At 36.3% G+C, this 21,336-nt stretch overlaps 1 protein-coding gene across 3 annotated transcripts in view; it reads right to left on the bottom strand.

Moving 5' to 3' along the window:
* TBL1XR1 (transducin (beta)-like 1 X-linked receptor 1) overlaps positions 1–21,336 on the bottom strand; it is a 189,124-nt gene that overhangs the window by 6,126 nt on the left and 161,662 nt on the right. For all 3 annotated transcript variants that reach the window (XM_011944134.1, XM_011944135.1, XM_011944133.1), the window contains 7 exons: positions 20,729–20,792; positions 20,543–20,640; positions 19,369–19,429; positions 11,663–11,784; positions 11,448–11,522; positions 7,519–7,646; positions 6,247–6,412 (listed from right to left, as the gene is read on the bottom strand). In XM_011944134.1, the coding sequence (XP_011799524.1) occupies positions 6,247–6,412; positions 7,519–7,646; positions 11,448–11,522; positions 11,663–11,784; positions 19,369–19,429; positions 20,543–20,640; positions 20,729–20,792 (714 nt within the window). The remainder of the gene's footprint in view (positions 1–6,246; positions 6,413–7,518; positions 7,647–11,447; positions 11,523–11,662; positions 11,785–19,368; positions 19,430–20,542; positions 20,641–20,728; positions 20,793–21,336) is intronic.

Below are 21,336 nucleotides of genomic sequence, written 5' to 3'. Positions count from 1 at the left end.
AACAAAATAAATTCAGAATTTCTTTGACAAAACTTCTTAAAGAGAAAGTATAACAAACTAATAAAGATAATTCCAGTGTAAGTCTGTTATTCACTCTATATTTACTGACCAGTTCCTAAGCTAGTGGATTATTAAAAAAGCTAAAATAATGTATGTACATTCCTTTTTAATTTTTTTGGACAGAGTCTTGTTCTGTTACCCAGATTGGATGTAGTTGTGCAATCATAGCTCATTGCACCTTCTAACTCCTGGGCTAGAGTGATCCTCCCGCCTCCACCTCCTGAGTAGCTAGGATTACAGGTGCATGCCACCATGCCCAGCTGATTTGTAAAAAATTATTTGTAAAGACAAGGTCTGACCGTGTTGCCCAGGCTGGTCTTGAACTCTTGGCCTCAAGCAATTCACCCACCCAAGCCTCCCAAAACGTTGGGATTATAAGCATGCGCCACAGTTCCCAGCCAGATATGTACACTATTCTTGAAAGATGTTATAAGTTTAAACAAAAAACACAGGCAGGAATACTAACAATGTCATCATTAATTAAGCTGAATCATAAATGTAATAAAGTTATTTTACTATTCAGCTGCCACTGAAGAATTAAAACTCAGTCCAAAAACATATTCTCCTATGAAACCAGTCAATATAGCAGGACAAAGATCAGAGGTCCTGTTGTGAAAACTGAAAAATGTGCTTCAGGTGTTCTGCCCCGACAAATCAGAAAAGTGACCTCTGCAGCTTTATGGTAACCTGAAGTCAAGCTAGAGGTGGCAGATCTACTTAAAACAACACGGCAACAAATCATGCACCTTGCAAATATCTCCCATTCAGCCTATCCAAGATGACAACTAAGCTGGAAGAATGTTTGACCGAGTTTTCCTCTTCAAATTTAGCCTGGTAACGTGGCACAAATCACAGAATCACAGATGCACTGGTACTGACACACTGCTACCGATTATCAGGCTGAGAAGGCTCAACTGCTTTGTTTACTTAAAATGTCTCATAATTTATGAGATTAAGTTCAAGTATAGTAGGCTTTGAATATCTACGTTAATGAGAAGAGAAAAAAGTAGAACCAACAAAATCTAAAGTTTGCTGAGGTATAAAAAAAATAAAATCTATAGTCAACCTACAGACATTCAATCTACAGTCAACTTGGGATTGAAAAAACAAACAACTTTCTTTTAAAAGCACTTACCAATCTCTAAGCTTGAACTGGGCTATAATGAACCAAAACATTATGGTCAACAAGGCAGAGCTAAGACATTTAAAAAGGCCAATGGCTTGGATCGTCGGCATCTACCTCAAATTTGTATATATGCTGGCACAAGACTTCTACAATTTACTCATCAAATGCTTAGGCAATTCATCAGGCAAGGAAGGGGAAAACAAAAAACCTAGATGTATATATATAACAATAGGATAATAACTTTCTCCTGCACTGAAAATCCACTATTTTACTATTTTCAAAGTTTGAAAAAGTAAGACTTTTGGTACACAATAGTGAAAACAAAGTAGTATCAACAGTTGGTCAAATGCCCTTAAATGTCTTCTTGTATGTTCCATTAGCACTCTACAGTTCTATGCCCAAATTTCATTAAAATTGATTTTGTCACAATGGACTAAATGAGTTCACTGAAAATGTTCTAAATGTGAGCAACAACTAGTATATAAAAGGAATATATTTTTTAAAAGAGGTCATTCACAGTAACATAAAAATCATAAGGCACCTCAAAACACATTAGGAAAAAAAGATTCTCAGAGAAATTATAAAACTTCACCGAAGGAATAAAAGACAAATAAATGGAGGTATAACATATTTATAGGTGATAAAACTCAGTAACAATTTTCCCTAATTTCACCTATAAATTCAAGGCACTCATAAACAAAACCCAAAATTGTATGCTATTTTGGAAATATGGATGACTAAAGTGGCAAGAACAGAAGAACAGTTTTGAAGAACAATAACAAAAGGGATTTATAAAGTTAGAATTGTTAAAACTATGCTATTGATTCAGATAAGGCAAATATACAAATGGAATAACAAAGAAGGTATAAACAAATCGCATATACATGAACTGGGTGTATGAAATAAGTGGCATTATGAAAACAGAAAGGGGACAATCAATGGTGCTCACCTGACTGCCCAAACAGAAATATTTGTACCTCACACCATATATAAAAATCAGTTCCAAAGGGGCTAAAAACATATATGTAAAGGAATAAAACTTAGATACTTCATGAAAAAATATCAGACCTCAATGATATCTCTAAGGAAAAATGAATTAAGCTATTAAAAAAAAAAAAAGCTATCAAAAAAGAAAGATCCAGCCAGGCACAGGGCATATGCCTGTAGACCCAGTAGACACAGGATGCTGAGGTGAAAGATCTCTTGAGCTCAGGAGTCCAGCCTGGGTAACACAGCAAGACCCCATCTCTAAAAATAATTAATTTTAAAAAGATAAAGATAAAAAGCATCTAAACATTAACATTAAAAACTTCCACATGATCTGCGCGTGGAGCCTCATGCCTGTAATCCCAGGATTACTTTGGAAGGTCAAGGCAGGTGGCTTCCTTGAGCCTAGGGGGTTGAGGCCAGACTGGGCAACATGGCGAAATCCAGTCTCTACAAAAAAAATACAAAAATTAGCTGGGTGTGGTGGCATGCACCTGTGATCCCAGCTACTTGAAAGGCTGGGGTGGGAGGATTACCTGAGCCCATGAAGGTCAAGGCTGCAGTGAGCCTTGATCTGCCACTGCATTCCAGCCTAGGTGACAGAGTGAGACCCTATCTCAAGAGAAAACAAAACAACAACCAAAAAACCCCACAAACCATGTACATGATAAACACTCCACATGAAGAAAATGAAAGAAGGTGGTACTGGGAGATCACTGGAATCCATATGACCAGGAAGGATTAGTACCCAGAATGCATAATGAACACTAATCAGTAGAGAATATAAAAAAACTGAAAAACGGTGGTGGTGGTGAATTAAAATGCTGAAGTCCAACTGTATAATAACTATTTGAAAAGATATTTAAACTCATTGATAATCAAGAAAATGCAATTTAAAAAAAAACAATGCTTCATATCCATGTAATTGGAAAAATGTTTACCAGTCTGATAACCTAAGGATAAAGGAAAATGGGAAATCCTAAATACTGTGATTAGAAATGTAAATGGGTGCATGCACATTGAAGAGCAGTTTGGCACAAGCACATAAATATACCCTATGAGCCATGATTTCCACTTACAGGATATGCCATGCACAGGTGTGTGTGCGTATACATATATATATAAAAGCATTCTCATAAAAGAAACTTTCATTCATGTGCACAAGGAAACGTGTAAGGATGTTCCAGCAATGTTGTATATTTTTAAATCCCCCAATAGGAAATTAAATTTGAAAATTAATATATCCATATTATGAATATATTAATGAATATATTAATGTATTGTATATATCATATACAATGAATACATTAATATATTCATATAACACTCTGGAATTGTCTAAATAAATCATCATTCTAGAGATATAAGTATTAATGTGATAGTTCAAAAAAGTGGTAAAAAACACTAGCTTGAAAAGATATACAATAGAAAATTTACAACAGCATGATTAATTACAATTTTACCACAGAAAATAGTAGTATATATCATTTATCATGGGAATGACAGGCACTCTCTTCAGGATTGCTATAGCCTCTAGGAAGGAAGAGGAAAATGGAAGTGAACACTTTATCTGTATCTACAACATTTTATCAGGTAAAAACAGGAAGGAAGAGATTTACAACAGTGTGGCAACATGTTGTTATCAACGAAATCTGAGCAGTAGGTATATGAGTGTTATAGTATTTTCTGTTTGAAATGTATAATTATTAAAAGTGAAAATGAACAAATACTAACTTGAATACATGTCGAAATTATATTATTTAGATTTAGATTCACTTTCACCAGCTCTGTAACTGTTGTTCAGTTTAAAAAGTTTAGTTGGGTGAGGCCGGGTGCAGTGGCTCATGCCTGTAATCCCAGCACACTGGGAGGACGAGGCAGGTGGATCACCTGAGGTCAGGAGTTCAGGACCAGTCTGGCCAACATGGTGAAACCCTATCTCTACTAAAAATACCAAAACTAGCTGGGTGTGGTGGCAGACGCCTATAATCCCAGCTACTCATGGGGCTGAGGCAGGAGAATCGCTGGAACCCAGGAGGCGGAGGTTGCAGTGAGCCGAGATCGCGCCATCGCACTCCAGCCTGGGGGACAAGAGCGAGACTTCATATTAAAAAAAAAAAAAAAAAAAAAAAGTTAGTTGGGGAGGCGGAGGTTGCAGTGAGCCGAGATCGCGCCATCGCACTCCAGCCTGGGGGACAAGAGCGAGACTTAAAAAAAAAAAAAAAAAAAAAAGTTAGTTGGGTGCATGATTAATGTCTTCCCACAAATACAAAGTTAAACTAGAATTCAGGAAAGAGTTTTTAAAGCATATATATCATAGTTACAGAATATATCCAACACAGGCACATATTCATGAAGACAGAAAATATGGGAGTAGAGGTAAGGAAGTAATAATAAAAATTAAAGCAAAACATTTTTACTTAATTACTTTTAATATTTTTTTTGAGACAGGGTCTCACTCTGTTGCCCAGGCTGGAGTGTAGTGGTGCGATCTTGGCCCACTGCAACCTCCACCTCTGGGTTCAAGTGATTCTCCTGCCTCAGCCTCCCGAGTACCTGAGACTACTGTGTCATCTCGCGCCTGGCTAATTTTTGTAGTTTTAGGAGAGATGGGGTTTCACGATATTGACCAGCTGGTCTTGAACTCCTGACCTCAAGAGAACTGCCCACCTTGGCCTCCCAAAGTGCTGGATTACAGGCGTGAGCCACCATATGCAGCCTAAAATTTTATTAGAAGCCCCAGCATGGTGGCTCATGCCTGTAATCCCAGCACTTTGGGAAGCTGAGGTGGGAGGATCCCTTGGGCCCAGGAGTTCGAGGCCAGCCCGGGCAACATAGAAAGATCCCGTCTCTATTTAAAGAAAAACAAAAATAAATATTTAAAAATTGTATTGAAATGTAACGTAAGATTCAGGCTTAATAATCATTTGTTCAACTAGCAAAAATCTGCATTACAAAGGGTTTAGTGTTTTAGTCCGTAAAGTCCTGCTAGAAATCAAAGACAATGAATAACCCAGTTGAAAAGAATGGAAAAAAACATGGTCAGTCACAGAAAAATTAACAAGTATGCTTAAATATATAAAAAAAATTCCTAATGATATTCATAAGAAAATGCAAATTTAAAACTATGCTGAAATACCATTTATCACCAAAGGATTGAACTGTGAGGTGAAATATTATTTTATATTGTCAGTGGTAGTGTAAAACGAAAAAAAGCACAATGCTTTTATTCATAAAAAGAAGTTACGAAAAAATAAAAACTAAGAAAAATTGTTACCAGCAGGAGAGGAAGACAGAAATGGGAACAAAGTTTCTCAGTGTATACCTTTATATAAGGTTTGAGGTTTATTCTGAACTGTATGAATGTATAAAATAATTTTAAAATCTTCAAAATAAGTTATGAAAATTAATCTGTGAGATGAACTATGGTGGCAGACACCTACACAAAGAGAAATACACCATAACAACTTATTACGCGTGCACTACATCCAACAAAGATCTGATAACTGAAAGGAGGGATAAGTCCAGTGACTGCTATTAAAAAAATACAGTACATAGAGCATAAAAACTAAAACACTGAGAAGATTTAAAAAATTGAAAGCAACAGGCTGTTTTCTCCACTTTTAAGAATCTCTGAAACACTATACATACTACCTGAAAAGGTAACGTAGCTGTAAGTTTCTTTCTTATAAATTATTGCATTCAGCCACAAAATCTGGTCCTTTGATGTTTACTGCTCATATATAGCTCCTTCAGAGACAACTATTTTGAAAAACAAAATCTGTCATTTATGTAAATAAACACATCCTAAACATTCACATTTGATATCTACAAAACTGTTGGAAAAAAACAAAAGAATACAATAATAAATAATAAAACGAACGATCTAAATCCATTTCAAAATTCCAGTCTCCATAAAGACATAACTTCAATTGGTTTCTAGCTTATTCTAAAACCAATAATTCAATTAATGCCACAAGAGGAATGACAAGCAAATGGTGGGGGAGAGTGTATAGGCAAATGCTTCTACCTAAATTTAAAAGTACCTCACCATTTAAATAACGGAGACATACCTGTGTGTTCCAGATGTGTACACATTTGTCAAAAGAACCACTTGCCAGATACCTGCCATCAGGACTGAAAGCTACACTGTACACAGGCTCTTGGTGTTTTGTCAAGGTATGGATGCAGATCCCTCGGTCTACATCCCACAACCTAACAGTAGAATCAAAGGATGCACTGAAAAGGGAGGGAAAGAAAGTTAATTTATAAGTAAGGAAATACTCCTCCAGCCTTGCTCCCACCTCAACTTCCCATATTCAGCCACATCTAAAATAGCCAAAATTCTTTATGAGAAGCAGACCGGCTGGACTGTTAGGAAGAATATTCTGTGAGCTTCAAATCAGTGACAAGAAAATAATAAATAAATGAAATTCAGAAAGAAGAGCAAGTGTTCTAGAAATTAAAAGCTAAATAAGCAAAAAAAAAAAAAACAAAAAAAAAAAACCAAAAAACACCCTTAAAGGAATCTCCCAAGTTCAGGAGTAGAAAACATAAATGTGCTCATTTACTGTATTCCTTTTCTCTCTAAATAATCCCTGTTTCGCATGGTATTGAACACTGAAGTGACCACATTTTTCCGTTTGTCTTTTTTCTAAAGATACTAAAGACACTTTATTTTGCTCTGCCTCAATTGCTTGGATTTTCATCAATATTTGGTATCAGTTAATATTTTATTATTTCAATATAAAATATCATTATAACTTGAAATAATAATAAAACCCAGTGTTTAAAGATTCCCCTTAAGGAACCAACGTAAGTGCCCATCAGCTAACAAGTGGATAAAGAAAATGTGGAATACCTACACCACAGAATACTACTTAGCCATAAAAAGGAATGAAATACTGTCTTTTGCAGCAACTTGGATAGAGCTAGAGGCCATCATTCTAAGTGAAATAACTCGGGAATGGAAAATCAAATATCATGTTCTGACTTATATGTGGGAGCTAAGCTATGAGGACACAAAGGTATAAGAATGATATAATGAACTTTGTGGACTGGAGGTAGGGGGTAGGGGTAGGGAGATTGAGAGAGAGGTGAGGGATAAAAGACTACACACTGGGTACACTATACTCCTTGCAAAACCAGTGCACTAAAATCTCAGAAATCACCACTAAAGAATTTATTCTTGTAGCCCAAAACCACCTGTACACCAAAAACTACTGCAATTAGGGGGAAAAAAAAAGTTTCCATTTGATGAAACCTTCCCCTAAATTTCTGTCATGTTTATTAGAAGTTGTATTTGTAGAAAACTCATAAAAGGAAGAATAAAACAGAAGTATCACCTTGCTAACATAAGGTTGGCATTTGGATTATTAGTTCCTGGTCCTGTTGGACTCCATTTGATAGTATAAATTTCTTTATTATGTGCTTGCAAATCATGGACACAATTGTCTTGTTTCATACTCCATATCTAAACAAAAAAGAAAAATGTATATAATTATTTTTCCATACAATTAGTACATTTAAAATATTATCTTGACACAAATTATTATATGGACAGTCTAAAATATGAGTGCTATAAACAGAACGATGATAGAAAAGAATTTTTACAAAGAAACTGAAATGCAATAGAATATATTTAATATTTGCATCTCTGTTAAAAAAAAAAAAAAGTTAGCTTTAAGCCCTTTAAAAATATTCACTATTATGAAGTTTGAAGACTGAATTAACGAAAGTCATTCTGAGATTACTTTGGATAAGGTAACAATCCTAAAATGCTGAAGTTTTTATACTGTCCTTTAAGTAAAAGATCTACATCATAAACTACTCTTAGAATTCTAGAATCAGGAAAATTTCACAATGGAGAACTGAAAATAAATAACCAACTTACAAATAATGATGACTCACAGAGAACCATAAAAAGTAACATAGGAAATAAAGTTCAAACGAAAAGATGGAAAGTAGGAAAAAAAAGTAGACAAAAGTAGTCAAAGTAGAGAATAAGCCTTTCCTGAGATGAAAATATGCCTATGTATACAGATTTCAAGTGTCTATTATTTTTGAGCAAAAATTAATAGAAATCAACACGAAGAGTATTTCTGGAAAAAAAATCACTCAATAAAGACATGGTAGGTCCTACAGTATCTCCTTAACACAAACACATACAACACCCCAAACCCAAGGGCCAACCAAGAAAAAAATTAGCTCAACTTTACATTTCCGTGACACGACCATTACAAGATAATGAAGCATCACAGTGTTTTTGGTGCCCTATGTATTTACGACCCCAAGTAAAGTAAATCTGAACGACATGTTTTCAGAACTGATTTCATTCGATCTAATTGATGGAATTTGATACTGTAGCCACTCTCAACTCTTACCTCTCTTGAAATAATTTTCTCTACGTACTTTTTTTTTCCACTTTTGTCATTCCTCCTCAGTTTCCTTCGGAAAGCTCATTCCTCTTGATTTGGTGATTGTTAGAGTTTCTGAAGACTTACTCTTTTAGCTCCCCTCTTTTCTCACTCTGCACTACCCACACAGTTTTGTCCCTGCCCCAATTTTTTTTTTTTTTTTTGGGAGATCAAGTCTCACTCTGTCGCCCAGAACTATCTTGGCTCGCTGCAACCTCCGTCCCCTAGGTTCACGTGATTCTTCCGCCTCAGTCTCCCAAGTAGCTGGGATTACAGGCGCCTGCCACCATGCTTGGCTAAATTTGGTATTTTCGCAGAGATGGCGTTTCACCATGTTGACCAACCTGGTCTTGAACTCCTGACCTCAAATGAACCACCCACCACCTCGGCCTCCCAAAGTGCTTTAATTACAGGTATGAGCTGTGGCAATGTGCCTCTCATGGGGGTAGCAGCTGCTGGGGTCCCTGCAGACCCTGACCCAGCGATGGATGAATAAAGTACACTAACACATATTCTGTTTTGCCAGTCCAGCTGAGGGTGTCCAAGCCCTTATAGACTCCCTGGAGAGTTCTGTGAACAGTTGCAACCATGGCCCTGATCAGCTGGTGAGACTCGCATTTATTCAGTAAGATTAATTCACACAGGCTTGAGTCAACACCATTGGAGGGTAACTGACATTGGGGACTTCCCAAGTAAAAAGCACTTAAGCACCCATGGCACATCAAAGCTTAGTCTTAATATTATATAAGTAAACAAGTTAGTTCGGTAAACTACTCTGCCTTTCTTTATTACTACTTTAATTTGTTTAACTCAGGAACCAGGCCGCATTCAGCCAGATCGATTACTGAAGTTACTCCTCGGCCTTCCAAGAAGATTTGTGTCTATTTCTATAACTGTCTCTAATATTTTTCCCACCAGACTGATTAAACCCCAACAGTGAGCCACTAGGCCCGGCCATGCCCAAGGATTTTAACGACCACCTATCTGCTAAGAATTCCCAGTTTTTAATCTTGAGCTTATAGTTCTCTAAGCATCAGTCCCACCTATCTCCTCCACTCACACGACTCAACGTCACCTCATTCCATCTGGCATTCCCTCTTCTCAGAAAACAGCCCATTACACATTATCCATCCATCCTAGTTTTTGCTTTAAAATCCTTCGTGACCTTTAAACATTCTTAGGATGAAGAAAAACTCTCTGACAATTTCTAGCTTTAACTTCTCTCCACCTTCAACTCAGTATGTGGCACAAGGCCCTCTGGACATTACCTTTCTGTCATTTCCTCATATGTGTCACACACAATTTCAGAAGAAATTTTCTCATGCTGTAAGCATTAATGCATGTACATATAAGGAAAAGCCAAAGATGAAAGCATTAAGAAAACTATTACTATTAGCAATTTTGTAAGGGAGCCCAGACTTAAAAATTGTCTAACTAAAAACATAGCAGATACTTAAGGGAGAAAACCTCATAAGTTTCCCAAGGTTAAATTTAATCTGTTCACAGTAGCAGGAAAAGCAGTTTTCCCTCAAGATTTTCATATCTGTAAGTGTCATCACATCTGCAGTCCTTGGTACTGCAAACTCAAGGATAAAACGGTTTTCAGTAGAGGGTTACCTGTTGCAGGACAGGGCTTAAAGCTTCATTTATTTTGGAAATAAGTATTAGGTTGTTCTTTACCTCAAAATGCTTTTTTCCCCAACTGAGGAATCTGGTGTGCTTAGATCTGCTTAGGTGCAAGACAGCAGTTTTGCTTTTAGCCATACAACAAGAAAAACAGAGATCCATGTTGAGATGTGGATGCTGGTATGTCAACTAAGCTCCCTCACTGAGAGATTCTCTGCTATATATCAGTTTTCCAGCAATGGTAATATATATTCATACCACAGCAAAATCAAATTAATACAACGCAAAGAAGTTCAATAAAATCCACGAACGCTACAAAGATCTTGAGTACTTATTAGTCAAATCTTCACATATGCAAATAAATTTAATTGCAAATAACCTCTAATTGCATCAACATATGACTTCCTAACGGTGAAGACAATTTATAGCACGACCTTTCTTACTATTGGTGATGGCTAATTTTATATGTCTTCTTGACTGAGTCACAGGGTACAGGTATTTGGTAAAACATTATTTCCGGCTGTGTCTGAGGGTGTTTCCAGTTGAGACAAGCTAACTTAGCTGACTGAGAAAAGCAGACTGCCGCCCTCCCCAATGTAGGGGTGGGGGTGTTAGGGGGGGTGGGGCGGCATCACTCAGTCCAGTGAGGCTCTAAACAGAACAAAAACACCAAGGAAGCGAGAATTCTCTGCCTCAGCCTGACTGTTGAGTTGGTATACTGGTCTTCTGCTCTTGGACTGGGACTTACACCATTGGCACTCCTTCTCTGGCTATGGAACCATACCTCCATCTTTCATGGTCTCCAGCTTATAGACAGCAGACTGTGGGACTTCTCAGCCTCCATAATCATGTGAGTCAATTTCTCACAGTGAATCTCTCATCCATCCATCTATCCACCTATCTACTCACCCACCCATCCATCCATCCATCCATCCATCCATCTTCTTATTGGTTCTGTCTCTCTGGAGAACCCTAACTAATAGGGTATCATAAAAGTCCCATTGTATCATAAGCCATCATTTTAATATAATTTGCTACATTCAGATAGTTTTATGTATTTCAGAAAAGGAAGTATAAAATTTAAAAAACAATGGTTAGCCATTTAAAATGTTGGAGTTTTCATCCAGACATAAACACTCACTGTAAGAGACACATTCTAAAACATCTTAAAACAGTCAGAGCAACCATACTGTGTGACACCCCATCCCATTTCTCCCTACTAAGCAAATTACCTTTAAAGTCATGTCATCAGAACAGGAGGCCAGGAGATTGCCAGTTGGGTCCCATTTGATAGCATTTACTTCATTCTAAAAATAACAGCAAATATTCACATTTTCATTGTATAGACTGGGTAGCTATTTGAATATTAAACATATATACTTTAAAACTATTCTGAAACGTTACTTGTTAACCACGACCACTTTAAAGTAGAAAAAAAGTTTCTTACCGTATGTCCTTGGAATGTTTTAATAGGTCTGTCTTGTCCTAATTTACAGACATGAATGCACATATCTGTACTACAAGAAGCAAAGGTGTTGTTGCTCTGCCAATCAACATCCAATGCTGGTGCTGCAAAAGAACAAATGTAAGGTTTGCATTTATTCCACATGTACTAAAATCCGAGAGTTTTAGTTTTGAACCACTGTTGACTAATAATTTACACTAATAGGCACTTAAACATTTTACTTTATACTTTTTAAGATATTAAGAAAAAATTAAAATAAAGGTATCTATATATAACAATATTAACAAATTTCAATTTAGTAATTTCTAGGTGAGGCAGACCCTAAAAGAGAGTACACTGGCCTAGTAACTGGGAGATGAAAGTCCCTGAGAGCTGGCTCCATAAATTACTAGCACTGGGTCTTGGGTTCTCTTTTATAAAATGATAAAATTAAACATGATATCATGCTTTTCATTTCTAAAATCTGTGAGTGTTCAATGGACAAGAAGCCTCGGTTGTGTCACTGACTAATTAGTGGACACAAGCAAGTCACTTAACCTCTCATGATATATCCTCATCTAGAGTGAGGATTAACACACAAGTTGAGCACCCCAATCTGAATATTCAAAATCCACAATGCTCCAAAATCTGCACCTTTTTGAAGGCTAGTATTCAAAAGTGGAAAATTCCACACATTAAATGCTTAATACAAACTTTACTTCATGCACAGAACTAGTGAAAATACTATATAATGATACCATCTGGCTATAAGGTGTATGTAAAACATAAATTAATTTCATATTCAGACTTGGGTCCCATCCCCAAGATATTGCCTTATGTATATGCAAATATTCTAAAATCAGAAAAATAAATAAAAAGTGCAACACAATCATGGTCCCAAACACTTAGATAAGGGATACTAAACTTGTACTATCTTTATCTTTAGTACACATGGTGAAGCCAGGTGAGGTAATGTATGTGGAAATACTTTGTAAATTACAAGAGTTAGACAAATGTTATACTGAATATGTATCATTCCCATTATTATCTACTCAACTAACAAATGGAATACGGCATACGATTTCTAAATACTTTTCTTCTAAGCAACTTTTGTCAAACACCTCTTAAAAGCAAATGTCCCTTAAAATCAATGAATTTAAAACCTCCGAAGCCCCAAAGCATGCTCGCATTTAATACTTTGCCTTAGTTTAGCTCTGAAATTATTGAACATCCTTTTCCCCTGCTGCAAGGTGCAAAGGATCTCCGTAATTAGCAACACAGATTACGGTAATGATAGCGAGTAACTGGGTTAAGCAACAGAAGCATATCAAAGACACTGCATTTAAAGCACGGGTTGACAAACTATGGCACATGAGCCAAGAATGGCTTTTATAATGCAAGGGTGGAGGAGTGGATCAAAGGAAGACATACAAATGTGAAGTAAGATTTAAAGTTCAGTGTCCATAAATAAGAGTTTTATTGAAACCCAGACAAATGCATTAAGTTGTATATTATCTATGGCTGCTTTTTCACTACAAGGGCAGAGCTGACTAGTGGCAACAGAGATCTTATGGCCTGCAATGTCTAAAATACTTTCAAGTCCTTTAGTGAAAGTTTGTCAACCCTAATTTAAAGAAAAAACTTAAAGGAGAAAAACAGGAGGGTTAAAGTTGAGCTGTGGGGTCAGGTGTGACTCAGCACTTTGGGAGTGAAGGCAGGAGAATCACCTGAGCCCAGGTGTTTGAGACCAGCCTGGGCAAGAGAGTGGGACCTCATTTCTAAAAAAGAAAATAAAATAAAAAATCAACCAGGTGTAGTGGTCCATGCCTACAGTCCCAGCTATTGGAAGGCTGAGGCAGGAGGACTGCTTGACCTGGGGAGATCGAGGCTGCAGTGAGCCAGGACTGCACCACTGCACTCCAGCCTGGGTAACAGAGTAAGACTTTGTCTCACAAAACAAAAACAAAAAGTTTAGCTATGTATACTAATTAGTAGAAATACAAAGCATTTAATAAAGGAGATTAGAGATGTCTGTGGAAAGGGAAAACAAAGCCACAAACTCCCTCATTGCGTATATCCAAGTTTAACAGTAACTGGCTATGTTAAAAATGAAACATCAACAGGTGCTTCAGCAGTTAAACTTGTAAGTCAAGAGATATGTCATGCATAAGAACTTGTAACTATGGATAGGAGAAGTAAAAAGAATGCAAAAAGAAGATTTAAAGCATTTAGAACTCAGAAAGGAAATTTTAATCAGAACTATACTGAGACTTTTTTAAAAAAAAGACAAAGGATAACAGGAAAGAGAAACTGATTTCATTGCCTGGCGAAAGACAAATCAGGTAAGCCTCAAATCTAAAAGTACTATGTACTAAAGAACAAAGAAGCTAATTGTAGTAATATGACCAGACATTAAAATAGTTTTGGGTATATTTCTACAATGAAAAACTAGGTATCAGGACACCACTTGGATTGAGTTAAGCTCATAAAGGAAATAGATTGGAAAGAAAATATTTAATGGGAGCTTACTATGGAGGGTATATGAAATTTTGAATAACTATATTTAAAACATTTAACCCTCCCTCAGTCAACTTTTTAACAAACACAGTGCCATATAAAATTATTAACATAAATTCACCTTTTACACAAAATTTCAAATTATGAGAATTCCCAACAAAGTAAACACAGTCAAAAAACCACACTTCAGAGCTGTCAGGCTGAGTAAGTTGTGAGCTGTACTTTTATACTAGTCATGAAGCAGCACCGCTTTAGCTGGTATTTGGTTTTCCTGCCCATAAGCCTTTTTGCCTGTGCTTTAGCAGTGCTTCACTGCTAAAGGCTGCCAGGGACAAACTTCACGGAACTGCCTTGCTCTGCTGCTGTGTCCTCCCTAGAAGACAGGTATCCAAGATGGTGTTGTGTACGTTTTGGGGAAGGAGGGAGGGAGGGGAGATCTAAAGACCTAGCATCCTTGGTTCAATGTAAGAAAAACTGTGAGGTGCAAGCTCCCCTCTGCACCAGGCTGAGACTGGGCCTTTCTTCACCAGTGATCACTTCCTTCCTTGGCTTCTTCCCACTCCCCCATCCTGCTTCCCATATTTCTTCACTTATTTCTCCTAAGAGGTTTTCCGCAATAAGTCATGTCACTCAAATGTTTGGCACAGGGCCTGCCTTTTGGGAGAACCCAACCTAAATCAACTAGCAAACAAAAATATGTGCCAACTTTATCAGCATGATGTGTGAACTCTGCCTCTGTTTGTGTGTATCACCATTTTTGACAGCAATGTGGATGACTGTCCTGTTCATTTGGCAGTCATCTCTCATTCGTTCCTTTCTGTACTCCACCCTGCTAGGATGAGAAACCCACGAGGGCTATTGTAAGTTATTTCCCAGGTTCCTGTGCCTAGTGGTTTCCAGGTAGGTTCACACAATGTAAGACATTGTCAGGAATTCAAAGTGAGGAGTCCAAAGTCAGGAGTAGTAAGACGACAGGCACGATTGCCATCATTTCAGACTGGGTGTTGAGCATTGCCAGGCAGCCTATCCTCTACACCCCAGTCCTTACAGGACAATCACGTCCTGCCTTCTCCTCTAGAGTCTTAGACTTCCTTCAATTAGTCTCTGGGTTACCTCCTATTCCTTAGTTTTTCCACTCTTCCCAACACCTATGCAACTATTTCTTTGTATTAAATTCCCTTTCTTGGAGTGTCTGTCTGGTTTACACTCCATTTTCCTCCATGGAAGCTAATTCAGTAACTCCTGTGCACTTTCATTTTAACATTAAATATTATTACTTAAAATACAATTCTAAAAATTTTAATGTTTCTTTGGTAAATAATCTTTCTATTGTTAACAAGTGCAAAAAATGGGGAAGGGAACGAAGCCTGAAAAATCTAATTGATTTAGAAGACAGTTAAAGATACACTAAAATGTTATTAAGAAGGCCATATATCTGTCAGGATGTTCCAGAGGTGTTAATTTTATACAGGGCAGCCTTCAAAATGTTAGAGAGGAGGCTAACATAAACAAAAAGCAGCATTAAAACAAATAAGCTATTAGGTTCATAAAAAGAAAACAAAAAAACCAAACTACATAACCAAATCAAGATTGTTGAGATGTAGGAAATGTTGCAACGTAAGTTGTGTGATTAATGCTTCTGTGATATGCCTGCCTCATAAAATACAGTGCTTACAGATTGATATAATCAAAGAACACATACCTCCTTATTTTATAGTTATTCCTAAAATGAGTCTTGATAGTACAAGCTTTTTAGAAAGAAAGCTCTAACATTTAAAAAAAAATTTTTATGTACCTGACAAGTGAGACAGGTGTGTTCACTAACACCGGTCTCATTTTACACGTAAGAGGCTAAGAAAACTTAATTTTCCCAATTATACAATTTTTTTAAATCTTGGAGCTAAAGTTAAAATTTTTGTCTGCTCCCCCCGTTCTGATTTACTTTCATTAACCCATGTAGCCTCCGTAATTTTAAAAGAAAAGGAACAAACCTCTGAGCGAAGAAGGATGCATTTATTACTGACTTCATTTTAAAAAAGCTTTATTGACATATAATTCACATACCAATTCACCTGTTTAAAGTATACAATTCAATGGATTTTAGTATATTATTAATTCATAATATCTGTAGTCAAATATAAAACTTTCTAACTTAATTTTGATTTCTTCTTTGGCCCATGAGTTACTTAAAAGTGTGGGTTCCTGGGTATTTGTGCTCTTCCAGAGATGTTTCTAATACTGATTTCTAATTTAATTCCATTGTTGTTATAAATGTCATTTAGTTGGTCAAGTTACTAGATAATCTTCAAATCGTTTACAGATTTACTTCCTTCTTCCTGTCTTCTCATTCCATCAATTATTGAGAGAAGAATATTGAAATATTCAACAGTAATTGGAAGCCCAGTAACTTCTATTTCCTTTGAAGCTCCATCATTTTTTGCTTCATACATTTTGAAAGTGTTATTAAATGCATTGTCATTTTAAAATGTTTTGAATTGGCTGTTTAACGTTGTATTAATAACCTCCTTTTTCCCTGTAAATCTTCTGAGCTTTGAAATCTAGTTTGTCTATTAACGTAGCCATTTCAGCTGTCTTTTGATTAGTGATGGCATGGTATACATTTTCACAACATTTTATTTTCAGTCTATTGATGTTTTTCTATTTTGAAGTCTATTTTACATAGGCAGCATATAGTTGAGTCTTGCTTGTTGATTTAATCTCACAATCTCTGCCTTTTAATATTTAGGCCATTTACACTTAATGTGCTTTGTCATAAGGTTACATTTAAATTTACTGTATTTCTGTTTATCTCTTCTGTTCTTCCTCTTTTTGTATTTCTACCTCCATCTGGATTAATTGGATATTTTTTACGATGACATTTTCTTCTCCTTTGGTGGGTTCTTACCTGTAATTCTTTATTTTTAGTGGTGGTTTCAGGATTTACAGTGCACACCTTTAACTGGTCACCATCTACCTTGAGGTGATATTTTAAATTGGCTAAATACTTCATCTTATTTTCTGCCTCTCTTCCCTCCCCTACCTTTTTACCTAAGATTCTGACTACTTAGGTATTAGTCTGTCCAAAGTTGTATCACAACTCATTGATGATCTGTCCCCACCCTCTTTTCCAGTCTATGTTCTCTGTTTTTGGATAGATTCTATGCAGCCTCCAAGGTCGTAAATCATTTCTTCCGCAGCATCAAATCTGTGGTTTATCCTATCGGGCCATTTTTCATCTCACATGTTGTTTTTGCCTCTAGAAGTTTAATGACATCTTCTGTGTCTCTACTTAGCTTTTTGAACATATGATACGATTAATCTTTGAATAATGTGAAGGTTAGGAGCACCAGCCCCCTGTGCAGTTGGAAATCTGCATATAGCTTTTTGAATCCCCAAAATCTTACCAACTAATAGCCAGCTGTTGATTAGATGCCTTACTGATAATATAAACAGTTGAATAAGATATATTTTGCATAGTGCAGGAATTAAAAATTATGCAGAATGAATGAAGACAGACCAAAAAAGAGTATGTACTTTATGATTCCAATCATATAACGTAATCTAATCTCTGGGGATGGGAGAGAGGTATTACTAAGAGACAACAAGAAATGTCTGAAGGTTAACAGATATATTCATCATCCTGAGTGTAGTAATAGTTTCAATGGTGTATACATAGGTCAAAATACATCAAATTGTTCAAGTAAAACACATACAGTTCATTTTATGTCAACTGTACCTCAATAAAACTGTTTTTAAAAACAAAAGTATGGTAAAAAAGAATACGATGGGTAAACTGAAGCTTATTTATTCATAAAAATACTTTCATACTATGTACCTCATTAGGTTGTAGTCAGGACTAAAGGGGACAGAAAGAGCACCATCTCCAACACAAAGTTGGTACTAATCATATGGTACCCAGCAACAGTACCATAAACATACTTACTTCAACTTTACATTACTCCTAGGATGTATGAGAAATTTTTATGATTAACAGCCAGAAGCCTGAGAGAATTCTGAAAACTAGAAGCAAAGGTGAAAAGGAAGTACAACAGGTGAACAAAAATGTGTGTAAATGCTTATTCGAGTGGTGAGCTTTCATCAAGTGGAATTGTTTAACAATGTTTGCAAACTTATTCAGACACCACAGAAAAATCATTTTGCACCTTATTTTGCTTGTTTAGGCACACTAAACAAAGAATGAAAAAAGCAAAATGCCTGAAGTTGCAAATTTCCATTTTAAAGTTGATGCTGTGCCAATGGCTGTTTGTAAAAGGATGTCATCGAAGATTTGAGAATAACCAGGGTTATTATTTTAGTCAGTCTCCAAATTAAAATTTTTTCCAGCACAACAGAATCAAAGAGACAGCTAAATCAGGTAATACTAAAGCCACTGGGTATCTTGTTCCAGTTTAACATCATTTAGTTACTGCAGTCAGGAAACTCACTGAGAAGCGGTGCAAAGGTTCTAGGCTGAAATGGAGCTCGGGCACAAAAATATGCCTGGCTCTCTACTTAAGCTGAATGTCTGGGTGTGTGGCTGTATATCATGCAGGACAGAGCACCATTTTCGAGGTCGGATTAATCAGATAAAAGTACCAGATTGAGTATTTCTTAAAAGAGAAATCCATCTAAGCCACCAACATTCCAACCACATTGGGAAAGTCTATTGTTCACTTCATGTAGACAGACGCTCAGGTACCTCGATCCAAAATGAGAAAATGACAATACCTAAACTTACAGGAGTCTATGCAGTATTTTCATGTATATCATTTAGTCTTATCCCCATAACAAATAGGCATTATTATTATTATTATCCCTCATTCACAGATAGTGAAAAGGAGGCTCAGAAAGGTTAAGTGACTCGCTCAGTCTTAATGCTTCTTAAGTGGAGTGGAACTGACATTCAAACTTAGATTTTCTGATTCAAAAATCTATGTTCTTTCCATTAAATAATGCCACCCCTAATTGCACCAGGCTGCAAATGCTTTCTTTATGGTGCATTTCACAGAAAACGTTTGATGATCCTCTGACAATTAAGAGTCTGAATGTCATGGAACATCAACTCTCGAAAGGACTAGTAACAAGACTGATACTTGATATTTCAACATTTAAAATAAATTATATGCTGTTAGAAGTTTTATTAGAAAAACAGAGGCAAGCTCCAGCTTTCACGTAAATTATAAGAAATTTACCTGAATGAAAAGGAAACTGTTGCTTGGCTTCACCAGTATGTGCATCCCAAATAATTGTAGTCTGAAAGTAAAAGGAAAAGAAAAATAAACTCATGCAAAGAAGTTTATCATAGATGCATAAATTATATGCCTAACTGTATTAAAGAAATATACAATGTCAGAGTGGATTTAATTTTAAACACTTTATCCCAAATAGTATCACAAGGCTATACTCCACTTTGGGAGCAAATGACTATTAAGTAGTTTGGCTTTTCCCTGATGATTCTGCATCGGTCAACTTACTTCAAATAACAATTATTGGCAGTCTACAAAGCGTGAGGCATTGTATTAGATTTTGCTTTAAAAACTCCATTGCAATAGTACATTAACGTAAGATTCCTATAGATGTTTACTAAGAGAGTAAGTTCTTGGTTAACAATGCAATCAGTTCTCAATATTGAAAGATTTTAAAGGCTCATATTTACACAAAAAGGCAGCTTTGAATTTTGGCAATACTTAAAGCAAGAACCTCAAGTATTGTATAGTGGCAGTGACTATCAACAGGACTCAATCTCTCTCCTTCCCAACCTACTTCACTTTTCTTCCCCTTTTGCCACTTTTTTTATTGCTCTCTGAATATAAAGAGTGAACCAGTTTCTCTTCACTTCCCTGTTTGACACCACACTCAATTATTATCATGTCCCTTCCTGGATTAAGATAATCTTAAACCCTTATTTAGGAGGAAGAAGGTCGTATTTCCAATTCATCTATATTCACCAGCCAAGTTAGATGAAGACTAGACAGATTCTGCATTTCATATTAGCTTCAATTAAGTACCAGGAGTTTGGCTAACAGACCAGCTCTAGAATTTCCCATGGATTCACTCCAGAGCCATGTTCACTGGTGAGACTAACTAGAAACCGCAGAAGGGAAGCAAAAAGTGCAGGAGGTATGCCATTGGTTATGGCTCAAATTCCAGCTAAAATTAAAAGTGTTCACATAGATAAAAGGATAAAAACATTTTGATAAGTAGATTCAGGAATGAGCTGATAGACCTAAGAAAGTATTTCTATCATAAATTCATATTTGAATTTCCCAAATAGGAATGTTTATGTGATTGGCAGCTAAGACAAAACACTGCTTTCAATTAAACCCTGTAATACATTCACCTTTACAGAACTTAATGAGCTTTTACCTTGTCTACTCCAGCACTTAGGATGAAATTTCCTTTCTTATTCCATTTTAATGCAAATATAGGGCCTTTATGCTGCCCTAAGGTGCTAGCAAGGTTACCTAAAATTCAAAAGAAAAACATTAACATTACTTTAAATTTTCTAACTTCAGATCAACAACAAAATAAAAAGGAAAATGCTTCATTTACCATCTTTAGTCCATATTCTGGCAAACCCATCATAGGAACCAGTTGCTAGAAGTGTACCTTCACTCTGCCGGAGAAAAACATCTCTTTAATTATATCATCCAGATACGGTTTATAATTTCATTGTTGTTGAAGTATCTCATGTTTAAATCCCAGGTAGAGAAGACAATGAAGACATTCTCTGCTTCAAAACTTGCCAGTTTTGCCTACTTGTGAGTGCCACTAAAGGCCCATGAAACCCTTTCACTGTTGTGAAGCTAGCGTTGTACGGGGACCTTATATCCAAAGCTCAACAATTGACAGTAATAGCTCTTGACCAGGATCTACATCGTCCCGCCTCATGCATGCCCAAAGTATTCTCACCGACTCACACAACTAACAATGAAGGTAGGGTGGTGGATTGGGGCGAATATCAAATTCATAATCTTAGAATGATTTATTAGAAGTAAAAAAAGGAAAACTTTAAAATGTGATTAGAAGGTTTTATATGGCCATTCCTCTAAATCCTTTACTGTCTAAAACAAAGTGTGTGTGTATGATCCAAAGAATATCATTGTTTCAAATGATCAGATTCTTAAAAATGTGAATGTTCCTTTCTATTATTAATCCCT

Source organism: Colobus angolensis, unplaced genomic scaffold (genome assembly GCF_000951035.1).
Source record: "Colobus angolensis palliatus isolate OR3802 unplaced genomic scaffold, Cang.pa_1.0 Scaffold228, whole genome shotgun sequence".
NCBI classification, from domain to species: domain Eukaryota; kingdom Metazoa; phylum Chordata; class Mammalia; order Primates; family Cercopithecidae; genus Colobus; species Colobus angolensis.
This window is presented reverse-complemented; position numbering and strand designations above follow the sequence as displayed.